The sequence below is a fragment of the Sparus aurata genome, chromosome 11 (genome assembly GCF_900880675.1).
Source record: "Sparus aurata chromosome 11, fSpaAur1.1, whole genome shotgun sequence".
In the NCBI taxonomy this organism is placed as follows: Eukaryota; Metazoa; Chordata; class Actinopteri; order Spariformes; family Sparidae; genus Sparus; species Sparus aurata.
In genome coordinates, this window is record NC_044197.1 from 9,677,761 (window position 1) to 9,692,771 (window position 15,011).

General features: G+C 43.4%; 1 protein-coding gene across 2 annotated transcripts in view; it reads left to right on the forward strand.

Moving 5' to 3' along the window:
• pfas (phosphoribosylformylglycinamidine synthase) overlaps nucleotides 1-15,011 on the forward strand; it is a 15,789-nt gene continuing 778 nt past the window's right edge. Inside the window, exons 1-27 of one of the 2 annotated variants that reach the window (XM_030434437.1) lie at nucleotides 1-198; nucleotides 2,048-2,170; nucleotides 2,363-2,498; nucleotides 3,439-3,544; nucleotides 3,683-3,881; nucleotides 6,750-6,855; nucleotides 6,976-7,116; nucleotides 7,197-7,321; nucleotides 7,415-7,543; nucleotides 8,292-8,429; nucleotides 9,015-9,143; nucleotides 9,243-9,316; nucleotides 9,402-9,558; nucleotides 9,642-9,703; nucleotides 10,351-10,512; nucleotides 10,640-10,876; nucleotides 10,973-11,203; nucleotides 11,402-11,582; nucleotides 11,739-11,822; nucleotides 12,330-12,485; nucleotides 13,067-13,186; nucleotides 13,303-13,448; nucleotides 13,536-13,743; nucleotides 13,964-14,055; nucleotides 14,167-14,281; nucleotides 14,371-14,520; nucleotides 14,738-14,878. In XM_030434437.1, coding sequence (XP_030290297.1) covers nucleotides 9-198; nucleotides 2,048-2,170; nucleotides 2,363-2,498; nucleotides 3,439-3,544; nucleotides 3,683-3,881; nucleotides 6,750-6,855; nucleotides 6,976-7,116; nucleotides 7,197-7,321; nucleotides 7,415-7,543; nucleotides 8,292-8,429; nucleotides 9,015-9,143; nucleotides 9,243-9,316; nucleotides 9,402-9,558; nucleotides 9,642-9,703; nucleotides 10,351-10,512; nucleotides 10,640-10,876; nucleotides 10,973-11,203; nucleotides 11,402-11,582; nucleotides 11,739-11,822; nucleotides 12,330-12,485; nucleotides 13,067-13,186; nucleotides 13,303-13,448; nucleotides 13,536-13,743; nucleotides 13,964-14,055; nucleotides 14,167-14,281; nucleotides 14,371-14,520; nucleotides 14,738-14,878 — 3,838 coding nt within the window. In that variant the 5' untranslated portion in view covers nucleotides 1-8. The remainder of the gene's footprint in view (nucleotides 199-2,047; nucleotides 2,171-2,362; nucleotides 2,499-3,438; nucleotides 3,545-3,682; nucleotides 3,882-6,749; nucleotides 6,856-6,975; nucleotides 7,117-7,196; nucleotides 7,322-7,414; nucleotides 7,544-8,291; nucleotides 8,430-9,014; nucleotides 9,144-9,242; nucleotides 9,317-9,401; nucleotides 9,559-9,641; nucleotides 9,704-10,350; nucleotides 10,513-10,639; nucleotides 10,877-10,972; nucleotides 11,204-11,401; nucleotides 11,583-11,738; nucleotides 11,823-12,329; nucleotides 12,486-13,066; nucleotides 13,187-13,302; nucleotides 13,449-13,535; nucleotides 13,744-13,963; nucleotides 14,056-14,166; nucleotides 14,282-14,370; nucleotides 14,521-14,737; nucleotides 14,879-15,011) is intronic. The other variant, XM_030434438.1, reaches the window with a different exon arrangement.

The window sequence follows — 15,011 nt, forward strand, 5'->3', positions numbered from 1 at the left end:
AGCTGCGCATGCGCGTGGAGTTGAGAGCGTCTGCCCACGTGGGTGCAGAGGTCCATCCATCCCGTCCTGACAGCCTGCAGACCTCCAAGCAAACCACCTCTGGTCCATTCATTCAGGAGCAGCAGAGGTCTTCTCAGGACTCCGGAGGTGAGCAACATCTCAACGTCTCACCGCAAACAAAGTCGGAAGCTACTGCACGTAAGTTAAGCTAACTTTACTCACTAGCTCTTTGCTAACTCTGGTAAGTTACCGTTTAGCCCCTTAGCTTCAGCACAAGTAGCTCAGAGACACAAAAACATGGAGACAGACCCAACTTTATGTTAACAAACAGCAAAGCCCGCGCTTTGTCTCTTATTTGCTGATAGAAAAGACACGAGGACGAGGTATCTCCTGTCCTCCATGTTGTGAGAGGAGACAGCTTTGATACAGTCATTTCATCACAATGAGTGTTTGTAAGGTGTGTGTGTGTGTGTGTGTGTGTGTGTGTGTGTGTGTGTGTGTGTTCAGGGTCTAACAGAAAGCTCCTGACCCAACGTGCAGTGTGTGTGACCTGCAACATGCACACAATCAGTGAGATGATTGTCAGCGGGCCCTGTCAGTGTGTTCAGAGTTTGGATGAGTTTATCTGTGATCCACATTGATTATGAGGCCTGATATCATCAGCACTGTTCATCCTTACAGAGCTCTTGTAAAAGTGTTTAATGAAACATGAATGTGGTTCTGTGATTTCTGTATACATGTGAGATACTTTTCAGGTATGTGAGTCTAAAGTGAGATTGCCTTGATTTACCATGAGATGTCTGTAATATCTAAACATCAGAGTCTAATGGTTCTTTGATTTTTGGAGCTGATACCGATGTTGAAGAGCCGAAGAATTTCGAAATCGGCATTGTTTGTGTACACAGATTATAGACATAAACATGCATTTTCAACAAAAAAAAAATCAAACTCAGAATTTTAATATCTACAATATCAATGAGGAAATAATACAAACTCAAAAATATTTACTTTTTCCATAGGTGAATAAGCAAGCTGTCCTCAGAGGGAGATAAGGTCCCCAGAACCCTATTTGAAGCTAAAGGGTGGCAGGGTCCGCCAAAAGTAAACAAAGTAAACAGTATGAAATAGTTTTGTTCTTTAAGGTTTGTTTGTTTGTTTATTCAGTGTTTTCAGCCGTGAAAACTTAAGGGTAAATTTAAAGTTTCTTCCCCAAACCTTCGTAGTGAACCTTTTAATATTTGTAACCTACACCAAGCATCATTTATACGTTATGATTTGAAAAACAAACGTACCTGCACATATTGGTACATGTGTACAGTGCTTGAAATTGTAAATAAAATAAGTAGCTTTATATTGTCTCAGCCAGGTTAACAGTTGGATGCCAAGTCTTCTTACAGACCGGGGACTCATTTTGAAACATGAATGTTTTTGTGTTTTTATTCAATATGTCTCCCCTCTGCTATCAAGGAATGTAATTTTTTTTTTTTTTTCACGATAACATCTGATTTTATGCGATGAAGTGAAATGATCATCTTGAGTGTATTTATGTACCGTCTATAGATACATAATTCACCAAAGCTGCAAGCTGCTAGGAAGCTTAAAATTCCTGTTAATGCTTAGAAAGTGCCTGAACCTGACTACAGAAGAGATGTAGGATCCCTGACAACGTATACGTCAATACTGCCGTTGCCTCGACATGATTTAATGTAAAGATTTTATGGTCCGAACACACTGAGACTTAAGTGGGATATTTGTTCCACACATTGTTATGAGTGCCCTGATATTTGGTTATTGGTTTGTCTTGATCAGGAGACAAAGGTCTGCCTCAGTGAGAAGTTGTCAGAGTCCTTACTGTTTTCATTGATCATCAGCATTGACCTCTGACCTTCATCGGTTACGTCAGAATATGCACTTAGTGAGACGGGGTAAATCAATGTCATCAATAGATGATGCCTACAATTCATCATTTTTGACCTTCTGTAATTGATTGTGTTAATTGAGCTCTCTCTGTCTTTTAACTGGATCCATTTCTCCGTCTCTCGGTCAGTCATGGCCGTGCTGAGGTTTTACAGTGATGAAGTGGTGAACGAGCGAGCCTTACAGAGGGCAGCCAAGCTCTACCCCCAGCTGTCGATCACCACTGAGCTGTGCTACAATGTGGAGCTGACAGGTGAGCGTGTAACAGAATGATGATGATACTAATGAAGTGAAGATGCAGAGGACGTGGACAGCAAAGCAAATGTGAAGAATGCGAGATGTATGAAATGTGTAGCCTGGAGATTTCACACGCGTCTTACCTTCTGTCTTCCCCATTTAATAATGCATCCACGTTGTCATCGTTTCCACCTACTCTCTGCTGCAGGCTGCGACGGTCTTAAGGCCGAGCAGAAGGAGGTTCTCCTCTGGTTGTTTCGGCCTCCGCTGCAGGCAGAGCCGCTGTCTGAGAAACCAAACCTCACAGAGGGAAGCGGAGAGAAGCTGGTGGAGATCGGACCCAGGTACTGCTGCACCGACGCTACATGACCTGTATCACATGCTGTGGCTCTGATTTTGTCTCACACAATATATGTTCCTATTTACTGCAAAACTAGGTGTCGAAAGATTATTGGATTTTTCAGAATTTTTCTGATAACCGGAATCAATTTTTATTCAATTGCCAATAAAACAAGTACATAAAAAAGAAACAAGTGAGTTAAGTTAAATAATAAATGTAAGGGAGTAAAAATGTACAATATTAACGTCTAAAATGTAGTATAAGCAGATCATTTAAATACTCAAGTGAAACATAAGTATAGTACAGTACTGCATAGTAGATTAACCAATCCCAATGCACGGTCAATTTATAGGCTTTTTCAGAAGTACCTCAGAATCTTAATTAGTGGATGGGGTTGTCACGGCGATGACTCGGTCGTCATCATGTGGCTCATATGCGAAAGCCTAAAAGTATTTTGGAAATGAGAAATTCTGTGTTTGTTGACAAATGACCATTACCACTGAAACAAGCTGACTTGTGGTAACTGATGCAGTTTGGTTTTTCAATAAAGGTGCCGCAGTTACATTTATGGACTAAATCTGCACATTTCCCCACAGCTGTAGTTAAAGAAAGGCTCACTATCGCGCCCCAACAGGTAACATTTGCCTTATGATTTGTTTTGCTATTCAGGGAGCCTCATCTGTTGTGGGCCTAAAATGTAACCAGTTATAAATGGTTTATTATTACTAAATTAAAGATACGTGTCCACTAAATGATGATAAGGAAATCTTAAATGATCGTTTTAATTTTTCAGACAGACTTAGGAATTCCATCAGGCAAAAAATAATAATGTCGTTCAAATTATCATTTTAAATTATAAGTGATTTCAAGAGACATCAAAGTCCAACACAAGTTGACGTCTTCAAAGTGTTTTCATTTGTTGTTGCTGCTGTTTTGCGCCTCAGGTTGAACTTCTCCACCGCCTGGTCCACCAACGCCGTGTCCATCTGCCAGAGTGCCGGCCTCAATAACGTCACGCGGGTCGAGCTGTCTCGCAGGTTTCTAATCAAGGTCTGCGCATGCACACACACACACACACACACACACACACACACACACACACACTATGATTTTTCCATTGCAAAGTTTCAGGATTCACTTTATGTTCATGTTCGTGCTTCTGCTGAGATCTGTCCCTGTCCCCTACAGCCAAAGAATGGAGAGAGCATGAAGGAGCTCAATGGAGATATAAAGAAATTGATTGAGTGTCTGTATGACAGCATGACAGAATGCATCTATCAACATCCCATCACCTCCTTCACTGTGGAGATCAAACCACAGCCGGTGTTTGAGGTGGACGTCCTGGGGAAGGGTCGTCCAGCCTTGGAGACGGCGAACGATGAACTGGGTAACACTTTGTAAAGCTGCACCATTCAGCCTCTCTCTTGTTACTCAGTCTCTGATCATCCTTAATGTACTGCAACCCCCCTCTCTTTTCTTTCATGCCTCTTTTCAGTCTCTCAGCTCTCTGTGAGTACACTGTGTCTGCTGCTGGAGGTAATAATGTCACATGGTGCATGACATTATTACTTTGCTGGTTGAAGTCACAGGACGGCAATGATGCTGCCGATTATCTTACACGTGCATGCGTGTGTTTTGTGTGCGTGTGTGTGTGTGTCTAAGTCATGTGACAGAAAATAAGACCCAGAAATAGAGAGGAGGGCCGCCTCTAATGGAAATCTGAGAGTAAATTCGGTGTTAAATCCAGTTGTTTCCTCACAACAGATCTGATGAGTAAAAAAGCTGAATTCTGTGTGATAAATAAGGGTCACTCATCAGCCATCATTCACTGTTTGTTAACTTTTTTTTTTTCGTGGAAGTTAGAATTAGGTGTTAATGATGAATCAATCAATTGCCATTAAAAATGTATCCAATTAAAAATGTCATAACTCAGAGATGGGCACACATGCGTCAATATAATCACTGTGGCTCTAACCTCTATGCACCAAGACTACAATACTTTCCGCTTTCATGTATCGACAGCTGCTAGTTTTTCTTCTCTTTATATGAGCAGGTTATAAATTGCCACCGTGACGGGACGTGGTGTGCTTGCTCATGCTCTGCTTATTCATCTCTCTTCATTAATATTCACAAGCTGCTCGAATAGATGAGAATAATTTCAGTGCACATTTTGCAGGCTCTCCCATGCTCACCCGGTGAACTGAGGCGATAATTAAAAAGGGGCCTGTGTGGAATTTCTAGACACTTTTGCTGCTTAGTTACCCCTCAGGATTGATTTCACATTTCCTATTTTGCCTCCCATCTTAAGTAAATGTGGTGTTGGAAAAGACACAGTTCTTATAGATGATGAGATCAGCTGTCTTCATCACCAGTGCATTTAATAAAGTCACCCCAAAAACACACCGTGTGTTCGGGATTTTTCCCCCCTGATTCCGTTGTTATAGCAGCAGATGAGGAATGGAGTTGTTAATTTAGTAGCTGATCAAAACCAACGTGCAACAAGCAGTTGCACTGACAAGTTTGTACAAAACAGTATTCCCACATTAAATAGGAGAGGTCACATCACAATCAGCGCATTTACAGCAGGGATGTTGTACCAGAGATCGCTGCTCTCTCTGTCTGCAGAGCATGTCTGATTGACAGCAGATGGGAGTGAAAGAGTACACTGATTGTCCACAAGTTAATGGATTGCAGATGATAATAGTAGAATATAGAAAGATAATAAGAATAGCTTGTCACATGAAACCAAAAATAGTTTTTTACAAAATCATGCAGCCCTTCTCTCTGTCAAGTGGAAATGATGACATTTGAATTCTGCATAAATCAAATGAGGTGTTGAATAGTTTTTGGGGGGGTTTCTGTTCTCTTGAAGCATGAAGAGGTGTGTGTGTTTGTTGGTCCAGTGTTAAAGGGTAACTCCACCATTTGTACAGATTAAAGTGTGTTTACAGGTAGAAATAGTATAGTATAGTATAGAGCAGCGGTCCTCAATAGACGGCCGGCCGGCCGGCCTCCTGTTTGTGGCCCCCGAACTATTATTCCCTCACTATGTGTTTTGGTTGGATCAGCACGTGTATACCGGGACTTGTCTCCATGCAAACAATACACAGACAGAGCGCAACTTTTAACTTTCACTTTCGTTTTCGGAGCACTTCGCGTATTCACATTTTGCTGGTGGTAAGAGATTGAATATGGCGTGTTTCCAAGTAAACTGTTATGACAAAGTGGACAGTGATAATCGGCAACTCGCAGGAATAGGATCTTCAAAGTTGCATTTATTCTGCCTCCAACCGGGACAATCTCCACGTATCTGACTGTGCAGCGGTTTTAAATCCTTCGTCTTACTTTACCACCTTGCGCAGTTTGACAAGTTTTAGCTAGCGACCTCATGTTTATTCAGTGTTGCAAAGAGTTGTAACGGACGGGGAGTTTCTCCCGGCAAACACCCTTTCACTCACAGTGCCAAAATTTGTATCATCCTTGTTAAAACACCATTTAATCACAGAACAAATGACGTGAAATAACCCACAACCATCTTACATATCATCTTATTCACAAACACATTCACGAACCATAATTACACCAACAACAACAGAATACCCAAGATCCATTGCGCCACAGTCCACAAGTGGCGTTACAATATGCCAGGAGAAGCTGTGATGAAGATTTCCAATTTGAAACGGCATTAAGAGACGAAGGATAGGAATTTTGAAGAGACATTTCCTCAAAATTCAGAGATAAGCAAAACACAAATAAATGCACTGAAATCGTCATATCAAGCTGCAAGCAGGATTCTTGTCACATCTATGTCACAATGAAATAAAATAATGCATGACTGAAGTGATGGTCACAATGTTTGAAGGCAAACCAAAAGAGGAAATATTCAACTACGTATTTTTATTTATGTTAAAATGGAAATTACATTTTATTTTAGTTCGTATTTTGTTGTTTAGAATGAAAAGGACATTTTGTTTTGAATATTACAGTATTATTGCATGTGGCCTGACCGACCTCAATACATGGACCTCTGAGTCATTCAAAAAAATCTTTGTGGCCCTTTAAGATTTGTATTTGAGTACCCCTGGTATAGAGCCTTTTTGTTGTTGGTGGAGTTCACCTTTTAAACACTTGCACATGACTTTGTGGGTTGTTGTGTGCTGTGCTGTTTGAATGTGCACATGAAACAACTTTCCATCCTCGACAGTGGTTTGTTTTTGGTACCAAGATCTCATAATGTGTGTTGTTCTTAACAAAGGTCTGGCATTTGACTCCTGGGATCTGGACTTCTACACGTCGATGTTCCAGAGGATTAAAAGGAACCCCACCAGTGTGGAGTGTTTTGACCTGGCTCAGTCCAACAGGTGGGGTCCGTCTGCAGATTAGCAGGACTGCTTTGTGTTGTGCATGTTGCTCAGCTCTGTCGTTTTTTTGTTCCTGGGTTTTTCATTCTCTGATGTTTGCTTTGAACCCCGGCGTCCCAGCGAGCACAGTCGTCACTGGTTCTTCCGGGGCCGGATGGAGATCGAGGGGCAGGAGCAGAAGGAGACGCTCTTCAGTCTTATAATGGACACACAGCAGCACAGCAACCAGAACAACGTCATCAAGTTCTGCGATAACAGCAGGTGGGAGCGGAAACAGCACTCTGTATGTGTGTGTGTGTTTCTGTTCACACTGACTCGGTATGAAATGTGTGTGTGTCTAGTGGTATCAAAGGGATGGAGCTGGAGTGTGTTTACCCAAGAGATCCATCTCAAGCCAGCTCGTATGAGACCCGACGCTCACTGAGACACATCATCTTCACTGCAGAGACACACAACTTCCCGACAGGTCAGGACACACAAAACATTGTGTTAACTTGCAACTTAAGTGTTTTCTTTTCTGTCCTTTGTCCAGTTAATCACAATCCTGTCTGACCTGCAGGTGTAGCTCCGTTCAGCGGCGCCACCACAGGGACAGGCGGTCGTATCAGAGATGTCCAGAGTGCTGGAAAGGGAGGTCACGTCATCGCCGGCACTGCAGGATACTGCTTTGGCAACCTGCACATACCAGGTCTGCAACAAAACGTCATGTTTCAAAAACGCCAATCCAACTCAAATACACACAACTCCAAAACTCATAGCACAGTTGTCTGGCAATAGCAGTGAATTCACTGGACAGAACACCGTGCTCAGATTGGCTGGTAGTTCTTTCGCTTTCTGGGCCCGTTTCATCCCGAAGGAGCTCAAGTCTCTTCGCTGGGCTCCAGTTATCTTGGAGCAGACTTTCACGGTTACATTCAGGCTTTTCTTGTCCTTCACAGACAACTCAGACAGCCTATTAAACCAAAATCATTGGCGCTCCACGACCATTCCATCATTTCAGAAAAGCACGCATCCACTGTCTCTCACACACACATACACACACACACACACACACACACACACACACACACACAGACTGTGCAAGTCTAGTGATGGCTGATTTTTAGATAGATGTACAATTTGATACGGTGTGTGACCTTTTTAAAAAGAGCTCTAGACAGCAGGTACTTAATGTAATGGACTGAGTCAGAGAAATAAAGATATCAAGTGTGCTGCCTTTTCAGATTAATAGCTATTTCTTAATTACAGTGTGAGCAATGTCATTTTATTCTACTGTGCACCTGTCTTGTGTGCAGTTTGAATGACCGTAAAATAGATTTTGATCTTGAACAGATAAATGAAACAGTTCGGTATCACAGACTTGACACAGACTCTGTGTTTCGATTGAACTTGAATTAACAGCCAGAAACTCTCCTCTCCGTTGTCCATCGCTCCAGGTTACGCTCTCCCCTGGGAGTCTTCAGGAGACGGCTGGGAGTATCCGTCCAGCTTTGCCCCTCCGCTACAGGTGGCGATTGAGGCCAGTGATGGAGCCTCAGACTACGGCAACAAGTTTGGGGAACCGGTCCTGTCAGGTAGGGAACCCTACTGAAACATGAGTACATTGATTTAGATTGACAGTTATTCTTCATTCTTTTTATTATTTTCTCAATCAATTGTTTAGTATTGCAAAAATACCATTTACATTATCCCTAAACTCACGGTAGTCAACTGTTTGAACCCTAATGATCTTGAATGTTCTATGACAGAGAAAAGTAACAACTCCTCAAAGGGGCCGAAATCACAGAATCTTTGGCATTTCAATCAATATTTCATAATGTATATTAATGATACACATATTTGATAAAATATTAATGGATTATCAGAAAAGCTGCAGATTGATTCTCTGTTTTTCTGCATGTTGGCTGTGTGAGTGTTGAAGCTCTAATTGTAACTACTTCTTATATCCATTAATTAATTCATGAATTCATTCTTTATTAATTATATATCATTTATATAGTGTATCACATTTTTGGGAATACTGTCTAATTATAGAACCAAAACCTTTGTGACAAGTTAAACTTTGGTTTTAATTCAGAGCTTGATCATTTGTGAGAATTGGTCATCCGTCAGTCTACAGATTTATTGATAGTGAATTGAGTTCTGATTCCCTCTGGTAGGTTTTGCTCGTTCCTTCGGCATGCGGCTGGCTAACGGAGAGCGGCGAGAATGGATTAAACCGATCATGTTCAGCGGCGGTCTCGGTTCTATTGAAGAAACGCATGTGAAGAAAGACGAGGCGGAAGCTGGTAACTGTGTGTGTGTGTGTGTGAAATGTGTTTAATGAGTGCAGAGGCTATATTTATACACATCGATCCATGACTCACATTGTCTCTCTTGTCGGTCAGGAATGGAAGTGGTGAAGATCGGAGGGCCGGTGTACAGAATCGGTGTGGGAGGAGGAGCGGCCTCCTCTGTAGAGGTACAACCACTACATTAATTCGACCAGCAGCACTGGTCCACTGGTGCATTAGTTTTCCAGTATTTAATAAATTTTTGGCTCACAGGTGCAGGGAGACAACTCCAGCGACAGGGATTTGGGCGCAGTGCAGAGGGGAGACGCTGAGATGGAGCAGAAGATGAATCGAGCTCTCAGGGCGTGTCTGGAGAGAAGCAGCGGGAACCCGATCTGCAGTATACATGACCAGGGGGCGGGAGGAAACGGTACGAGACAAACACACGGGGTTTATGTAAAGCCTTTGTGATGAGACAAAAATTTACATATTAAATCATAATATCGTTTTCAGGGAATGTGCTGAAGGAGCTCAGTGAGCCAGCGGGAGCCGTAATCTACTGCAATAGATTCAAGGTAATCGGCACTCAGAAAACAAATGCTCAGCTCATTCTCTGTTTATATCACTCTTCTACAACTTTCACACTGGACAAAAAAAAAAACACTAACACCCGATCAGCTGTTAGGGAAACATGACACCCGGGTGGACACGTTTTGTGTACGCTCCTTTTCTGGATATTGGTGTGTAAATAGTTTTTTCATCCTTCTCCGTCTCCCTCTGTCAGCATTGAGCTGAAAGAGAGACTGAAGTAGAAAATACGAAGAAGTATTTGTCACTGAACTCCGTGTCAGCACCAGATCCTGGCCAGCTGCCTGATCCTCTTGATGCATTTGTGCAACTCTCAACAGAAACAGGATGTCTCACTCCATTGGTATTTCCATCATCAGCTCTGGAAAAGACAATATAGCCAATTCAGAATGTTATTGATTATTTTTTTTAAGTTTAAACAACTTCTGAATGTAGTCAGGAATCTGCTGCTTTCTACAATTTTCTGTTGTCTGGTGTACTCTTGACGTCAAACTTGACACAGGTCGAAACTAAACACAAAGGCAAACTCGTCTCCTGGCAATTAGTAGGCAGTCAGTCACCTTTGTAAGTGTTTGAAAAGCAAAGCAAAGAGAAAATGTAGTCTCATTGTTTTCTTCTTGTCTTTATTTTATAGAAAGGGGACCCCACACTGAGTGTGCTAGAGCTGTGGGGAGCAGAGTATCAGGAGAGCAACGCCCTGCTGCTCCATCCATCAGACAGGAGCTTTCTGGAGGCGGTGTGTCGGAGGGAGAAATGCCCTGTCGACTTTGTGGGAAACATCACAGGAGACGGCAAGGCAAGTTTCAGCCTCGATCAAGTTGATAAATGCACATCCACTGCGGTAATCAATCTGCACAACCTCAACTACCCCAATTAAACAGACTCCAGATCAGCATCATTGTGTGTTTTTCAATCTCCTGCAGATTGTGCTGGTGGATGATGAGGGTGGCAGCGGTGATGAGTCAGACAGGGGGCGTCATCCAGTCGACCTGCAGCTGGAGTGGGTTCTGGGGAAGATGCCACAGAAGGAATTTAAGATGGAGCGCTTGGCCGTGACCCATCAGCCACTGGCTCTTCCTCCCGGGTTGACAGTCAAAGATGCACTTGACAGAGTTTTACGTCTTCCTGCTGTGGCGTCCAAACGCTACCTGACCAACAAGGTGTGTGTGACATCCCTGTCTTACAATGTCTTTAGATGTACATATATGAAGACACTTTGTGACTCCCAGTGTCTTCGCTCCCTCCCCCACTGTCAGGTGGACCGGTCTGTGACTGGGCTGGTTGCCCAGCAACAATGCGTCGGCCCTCTTCACACCCCATTGGCCGACGTGGCTGTTGTTGCTCTGTCACCGTTCAGCCTGGAGGGAGCAGCCACCGCCATCGGAGAGCAGCCAATTAAAGGTCTGGTCTGTCCTGCAGCCGGGGCTCGCATGGCTGTCGGAGAGGCTCTGACCAATCTGGTGTTTGCCAGAATCACAGCTCTGAAGGTGAGCGGATTATGGATGGTGTGAGGAAGATCACACATTTAAAGCAAAATACACAATGGTCCTTTTTAGTGGAGAGAGCTGACTTTTGTCCCTTCTGAATAAAATGAATCTGTACATTAAATCCTCTTCAGGTCACAATGATTATAATTCAAGATAAATGTCCAGGATGTCGGTTAATCTTGTGGTTGTGTGTCTCAGGATGTGAAGTGTAGTGGTAACTGGATGTGGGCCGCCAAGCTGCCCGGTGAGGGAGCCTGTCTGTGGGACGCCTGCAAAGCCATGTGTGAGGTCATGGGCCAGTTGGGAGTGGCCATCGATGGTGGCAAGGACTCCCTGAGTATGGCTGCGAGAGTGGGCAAAGAGACGGTCAAAGCTCCAGGTACTGTTGTGTGTGCGTGTGTGTGTGTGTGTGTGTGTGTGTTTGTGTGTGTGTGTGTGTGTGTGTGTGTGTGTGTGTGTGTGTGTGTGTCTGTCTGTCCTTAAAGGTGTGTTTGTGTACATATCTTTGCCAAACGCGAATTTTCTGCTCCTGCAGGTGCTCTGGTTATTTCAGCATACGCAGTTTGTCCTGACATCACAGCCACAGTGACGCCCGATCTAGAGGATCCAGATGGCAAAGGTACACACAAACACACATACACACACTTAAACTACGGTGCAGGTGATGCAGGTGCATATCATGGTATGGAAATTGACGGTAATCATGGCATTTATGTTTTCCTTATCTATGGTATTAAATTCTGTTATTAGTGTTATTCAAGACATATTTTTAGTTTATGTTAAGTTTTGTGTCTGTAAGGAGAAAATATTCTGTGTTCTGCTTTCATTCTTTTTAAGGGTCATTGTATCTGATAATTACAATAATTTTCTAATATTGAATACTGTACCATGAAATCTTGATATTTTCTGAGACGGTTGTCATACCATGAAAATCTCAAGGTCTGATTGTCTTTTTTATACTTTAGTTCTTAGTTGTCATGGCAGAAATAGGGAATCTTGAAAAAAAAATATCCTCATCTCACCCAGACTGCTCACACCTTTCTCTCTCTAACACAAACACACACACATGCACACGCTCCTCAGTAACAGACGGCCCGCCTCTGACCTTTTGTCCTCCTGTCTGCAGGCGTGTTGTTGTGGATTCCTCTCAGTCCAGGTCGTCATCGCCTGGGAGGCTCGGCCCTGGCTCAGTGCTACAGCCAGCTGGGAGACTGCTCTCCTGACCTGAGCCAGCCGGAGTTATTGACCGCCTGCTTCGACACCACACAGACACTCATACACGGTCAGCTTACACTTTAAGGAGGGAGCCTTTACTGTGATCCCTTGAGCAAAGTTTGCTTTAGCTTAATTTCCATACTGAATTTATTCTGTAGTTAGGATGCTACAGCTTTGTACTGTGATACAGAGCCACCTAGTGGTTTTACAGTGTACTGTAAGGAAGCAAAAAGAGCAGCAGGACCAGATGGATAATACATCTTTTTATACTTTATTACTTCCTGAATAATAATGAAATGAATAAAAAATAGCACAGAACCTTTTTTTAAAAGTTAGTAAAGATTTTAAAGTAGGTTGTTGGTAAGGAAAAAAAATGTCTGGTGAAAGCATGTCCAGACACTCCAAGTATAAGAAAGTGTAAGCCTGTTATTATCATTATTATTATCTTCAAACAACAAACACAGGTCAGGCCTTACCGACAGCCTAACATCAGCCAATGGGAAGTAATTGCTTGAGATAAGAAAATGTTGGAACCAAAAAATTAAGCAATAACGACATGAGATCATATAGAAATATTAACTACTCAACATGCAGAAAATAGCCAACCATATATGTATATTTGTAGACTTAAAGACTCTCTACTTTCAGATCGTCTGCTGAGTGCAGGACATGACATCAGCGACGGAGGTCTCATCTCCTGCCTGCTGGAGATGGCGTTTGCAGGGAATCGTGGGATTGATGTTGAGTTGACCTCACAAGGAACGGGAGGTAAGTGAGCTGATGTGTGTCCCTTGGTTTGGTTTCCCCACTGTGATTCACACGTACAGGATGCAAACCGTGTGTCTCTAATGATGAACTCATGCAGTGTTCTCGCTTTGTCCTAGTCATGGAGCTGCTGTTCAGCGAGGAGCTTGGTTTGGTTCTGGAGGTTTCACAGCTCCATGTGGAAACTGTGCGTCAGAGATACAGCGACGCAGGCGTGCAGTGCCATCGTGTCGGCAAGACCTGCGGCTTTGGACCAGAGGCTGTGGTGAGACATCAAAACCTCAACATGTACCTCGTGTGTTTTCACATCATCTGTGGTGAACTTTTTCTACTTGACTCGCTTGTTGTTCAGGTCAGCGTTCGTGTAGATGGACAGGAAGTGCTGAAAGAGTCGCTGCCGAACCTCAGGGCATTATGGGAGGACACCAGTTTCCAGCTCGAACGCCTCCAGGCCAATGAAGTCTGTGTTAAACAGGAAGAAGATGGGCTTGCTAAGAGGACACAACCCTACTTCAAGCTGACCTTTGACCCCTCGGAAATACCCAGCTTCAGCGAGCCGAGTAAGACCGAACGTCGAAGGATTAAGTGTATTCTCAAGGCTGCAGTTCTGCCTTTCGTTCTTTCCTACACGTTTTACATTTTACAAATTTGCCATGCCAATTTAAATGTATGTCTGACCAACATAAAATAAAACTGTGGTATTCAGTGCAGTGATGTGAAAATCTACATCTTTGCTTGCTATTTAAATTTTAATGTGTCTGACATGTTTTATTCTTTCAGCTGCGGTTAAGCCTCGTGTAGCTGTGGTTAGAGAGGAGGGCAGTAACGGGGACAGAGAGATGTCCGTGTCTCTGTACATGGCCGGCTTTGAGGTAACTATTCAGAGCTTTATTAATCTGGATATATGTTGACCTGAGCTGTATAGCTGGTGTGTGTGACTCTTGTCTATATATGTGTGTGTGTGTGTGTGTGTGTGTGTGTAGGTGTGGGATGTCACCATGCAGGACCTGTGCTCCGGCTCTCTGACTCTGGACTCTTTCAAAGTAGTCGTGTTTGTTGGTGGATTCAGCTATGCAGATGTCCTCGGATCGGCTAAAGGCAAATAATCAACCAACACACAGACACACAGTCAGACTGCTTTGATATACAAATTATTCTTGTGTAACATTATTCACCCTCCATAACAGGTTGGGCTGCTACGGTTGCATATAACCCTAAGGCCAAAGCTGAGTTTGATCGCTTCAGGCAGCGAGACGATACACTGAGTCTGGGTGTGTGTAACGGCTGCCAGCTGCTCGCCCTGCTGGGCTGGGTGGGAGAGGGAGTGACTGGAGCAGGTAAGAGGAGAAGGGATAGAAAGCTATAGAAATGTTGCCTTAAAGGGACAGTTGACCCAAAATCAATAGTTTTGGAGAAATTGGTCATAGTGATGGTTTTGGGGTGAACTGTCCCTTTTTAATAGTAGTGATAAATTGTCCGGAAGTTGTGAATTGAAATCATAACTTGGTAATCACACTTCTGTAGCGGTAACTGAGTTTTCCATTTCTACCTCAGACACTGACGTGGTGCTGACCCATAATAAGTCCGGCAGGTTCGAGTCTCGCTTCGTCAGCGTTGGCATCCAGGAGTCTGCGTCTGTCTGGCTCAGAGGCATGGGGGGCTCAGCTCTGGGAGTCTGGGTTGCACATGGAGAAGGTAAAGCATTGCAAACATGAAGATCTAACAGACACCTGCGTGGCTGTTGGAGGACGGGAGTCCAGTATTGAATCATTACTGAGCAGAAAAAGGTTGCTCAGTGTGAAACTTTTAAACTTGCACAACACTGACT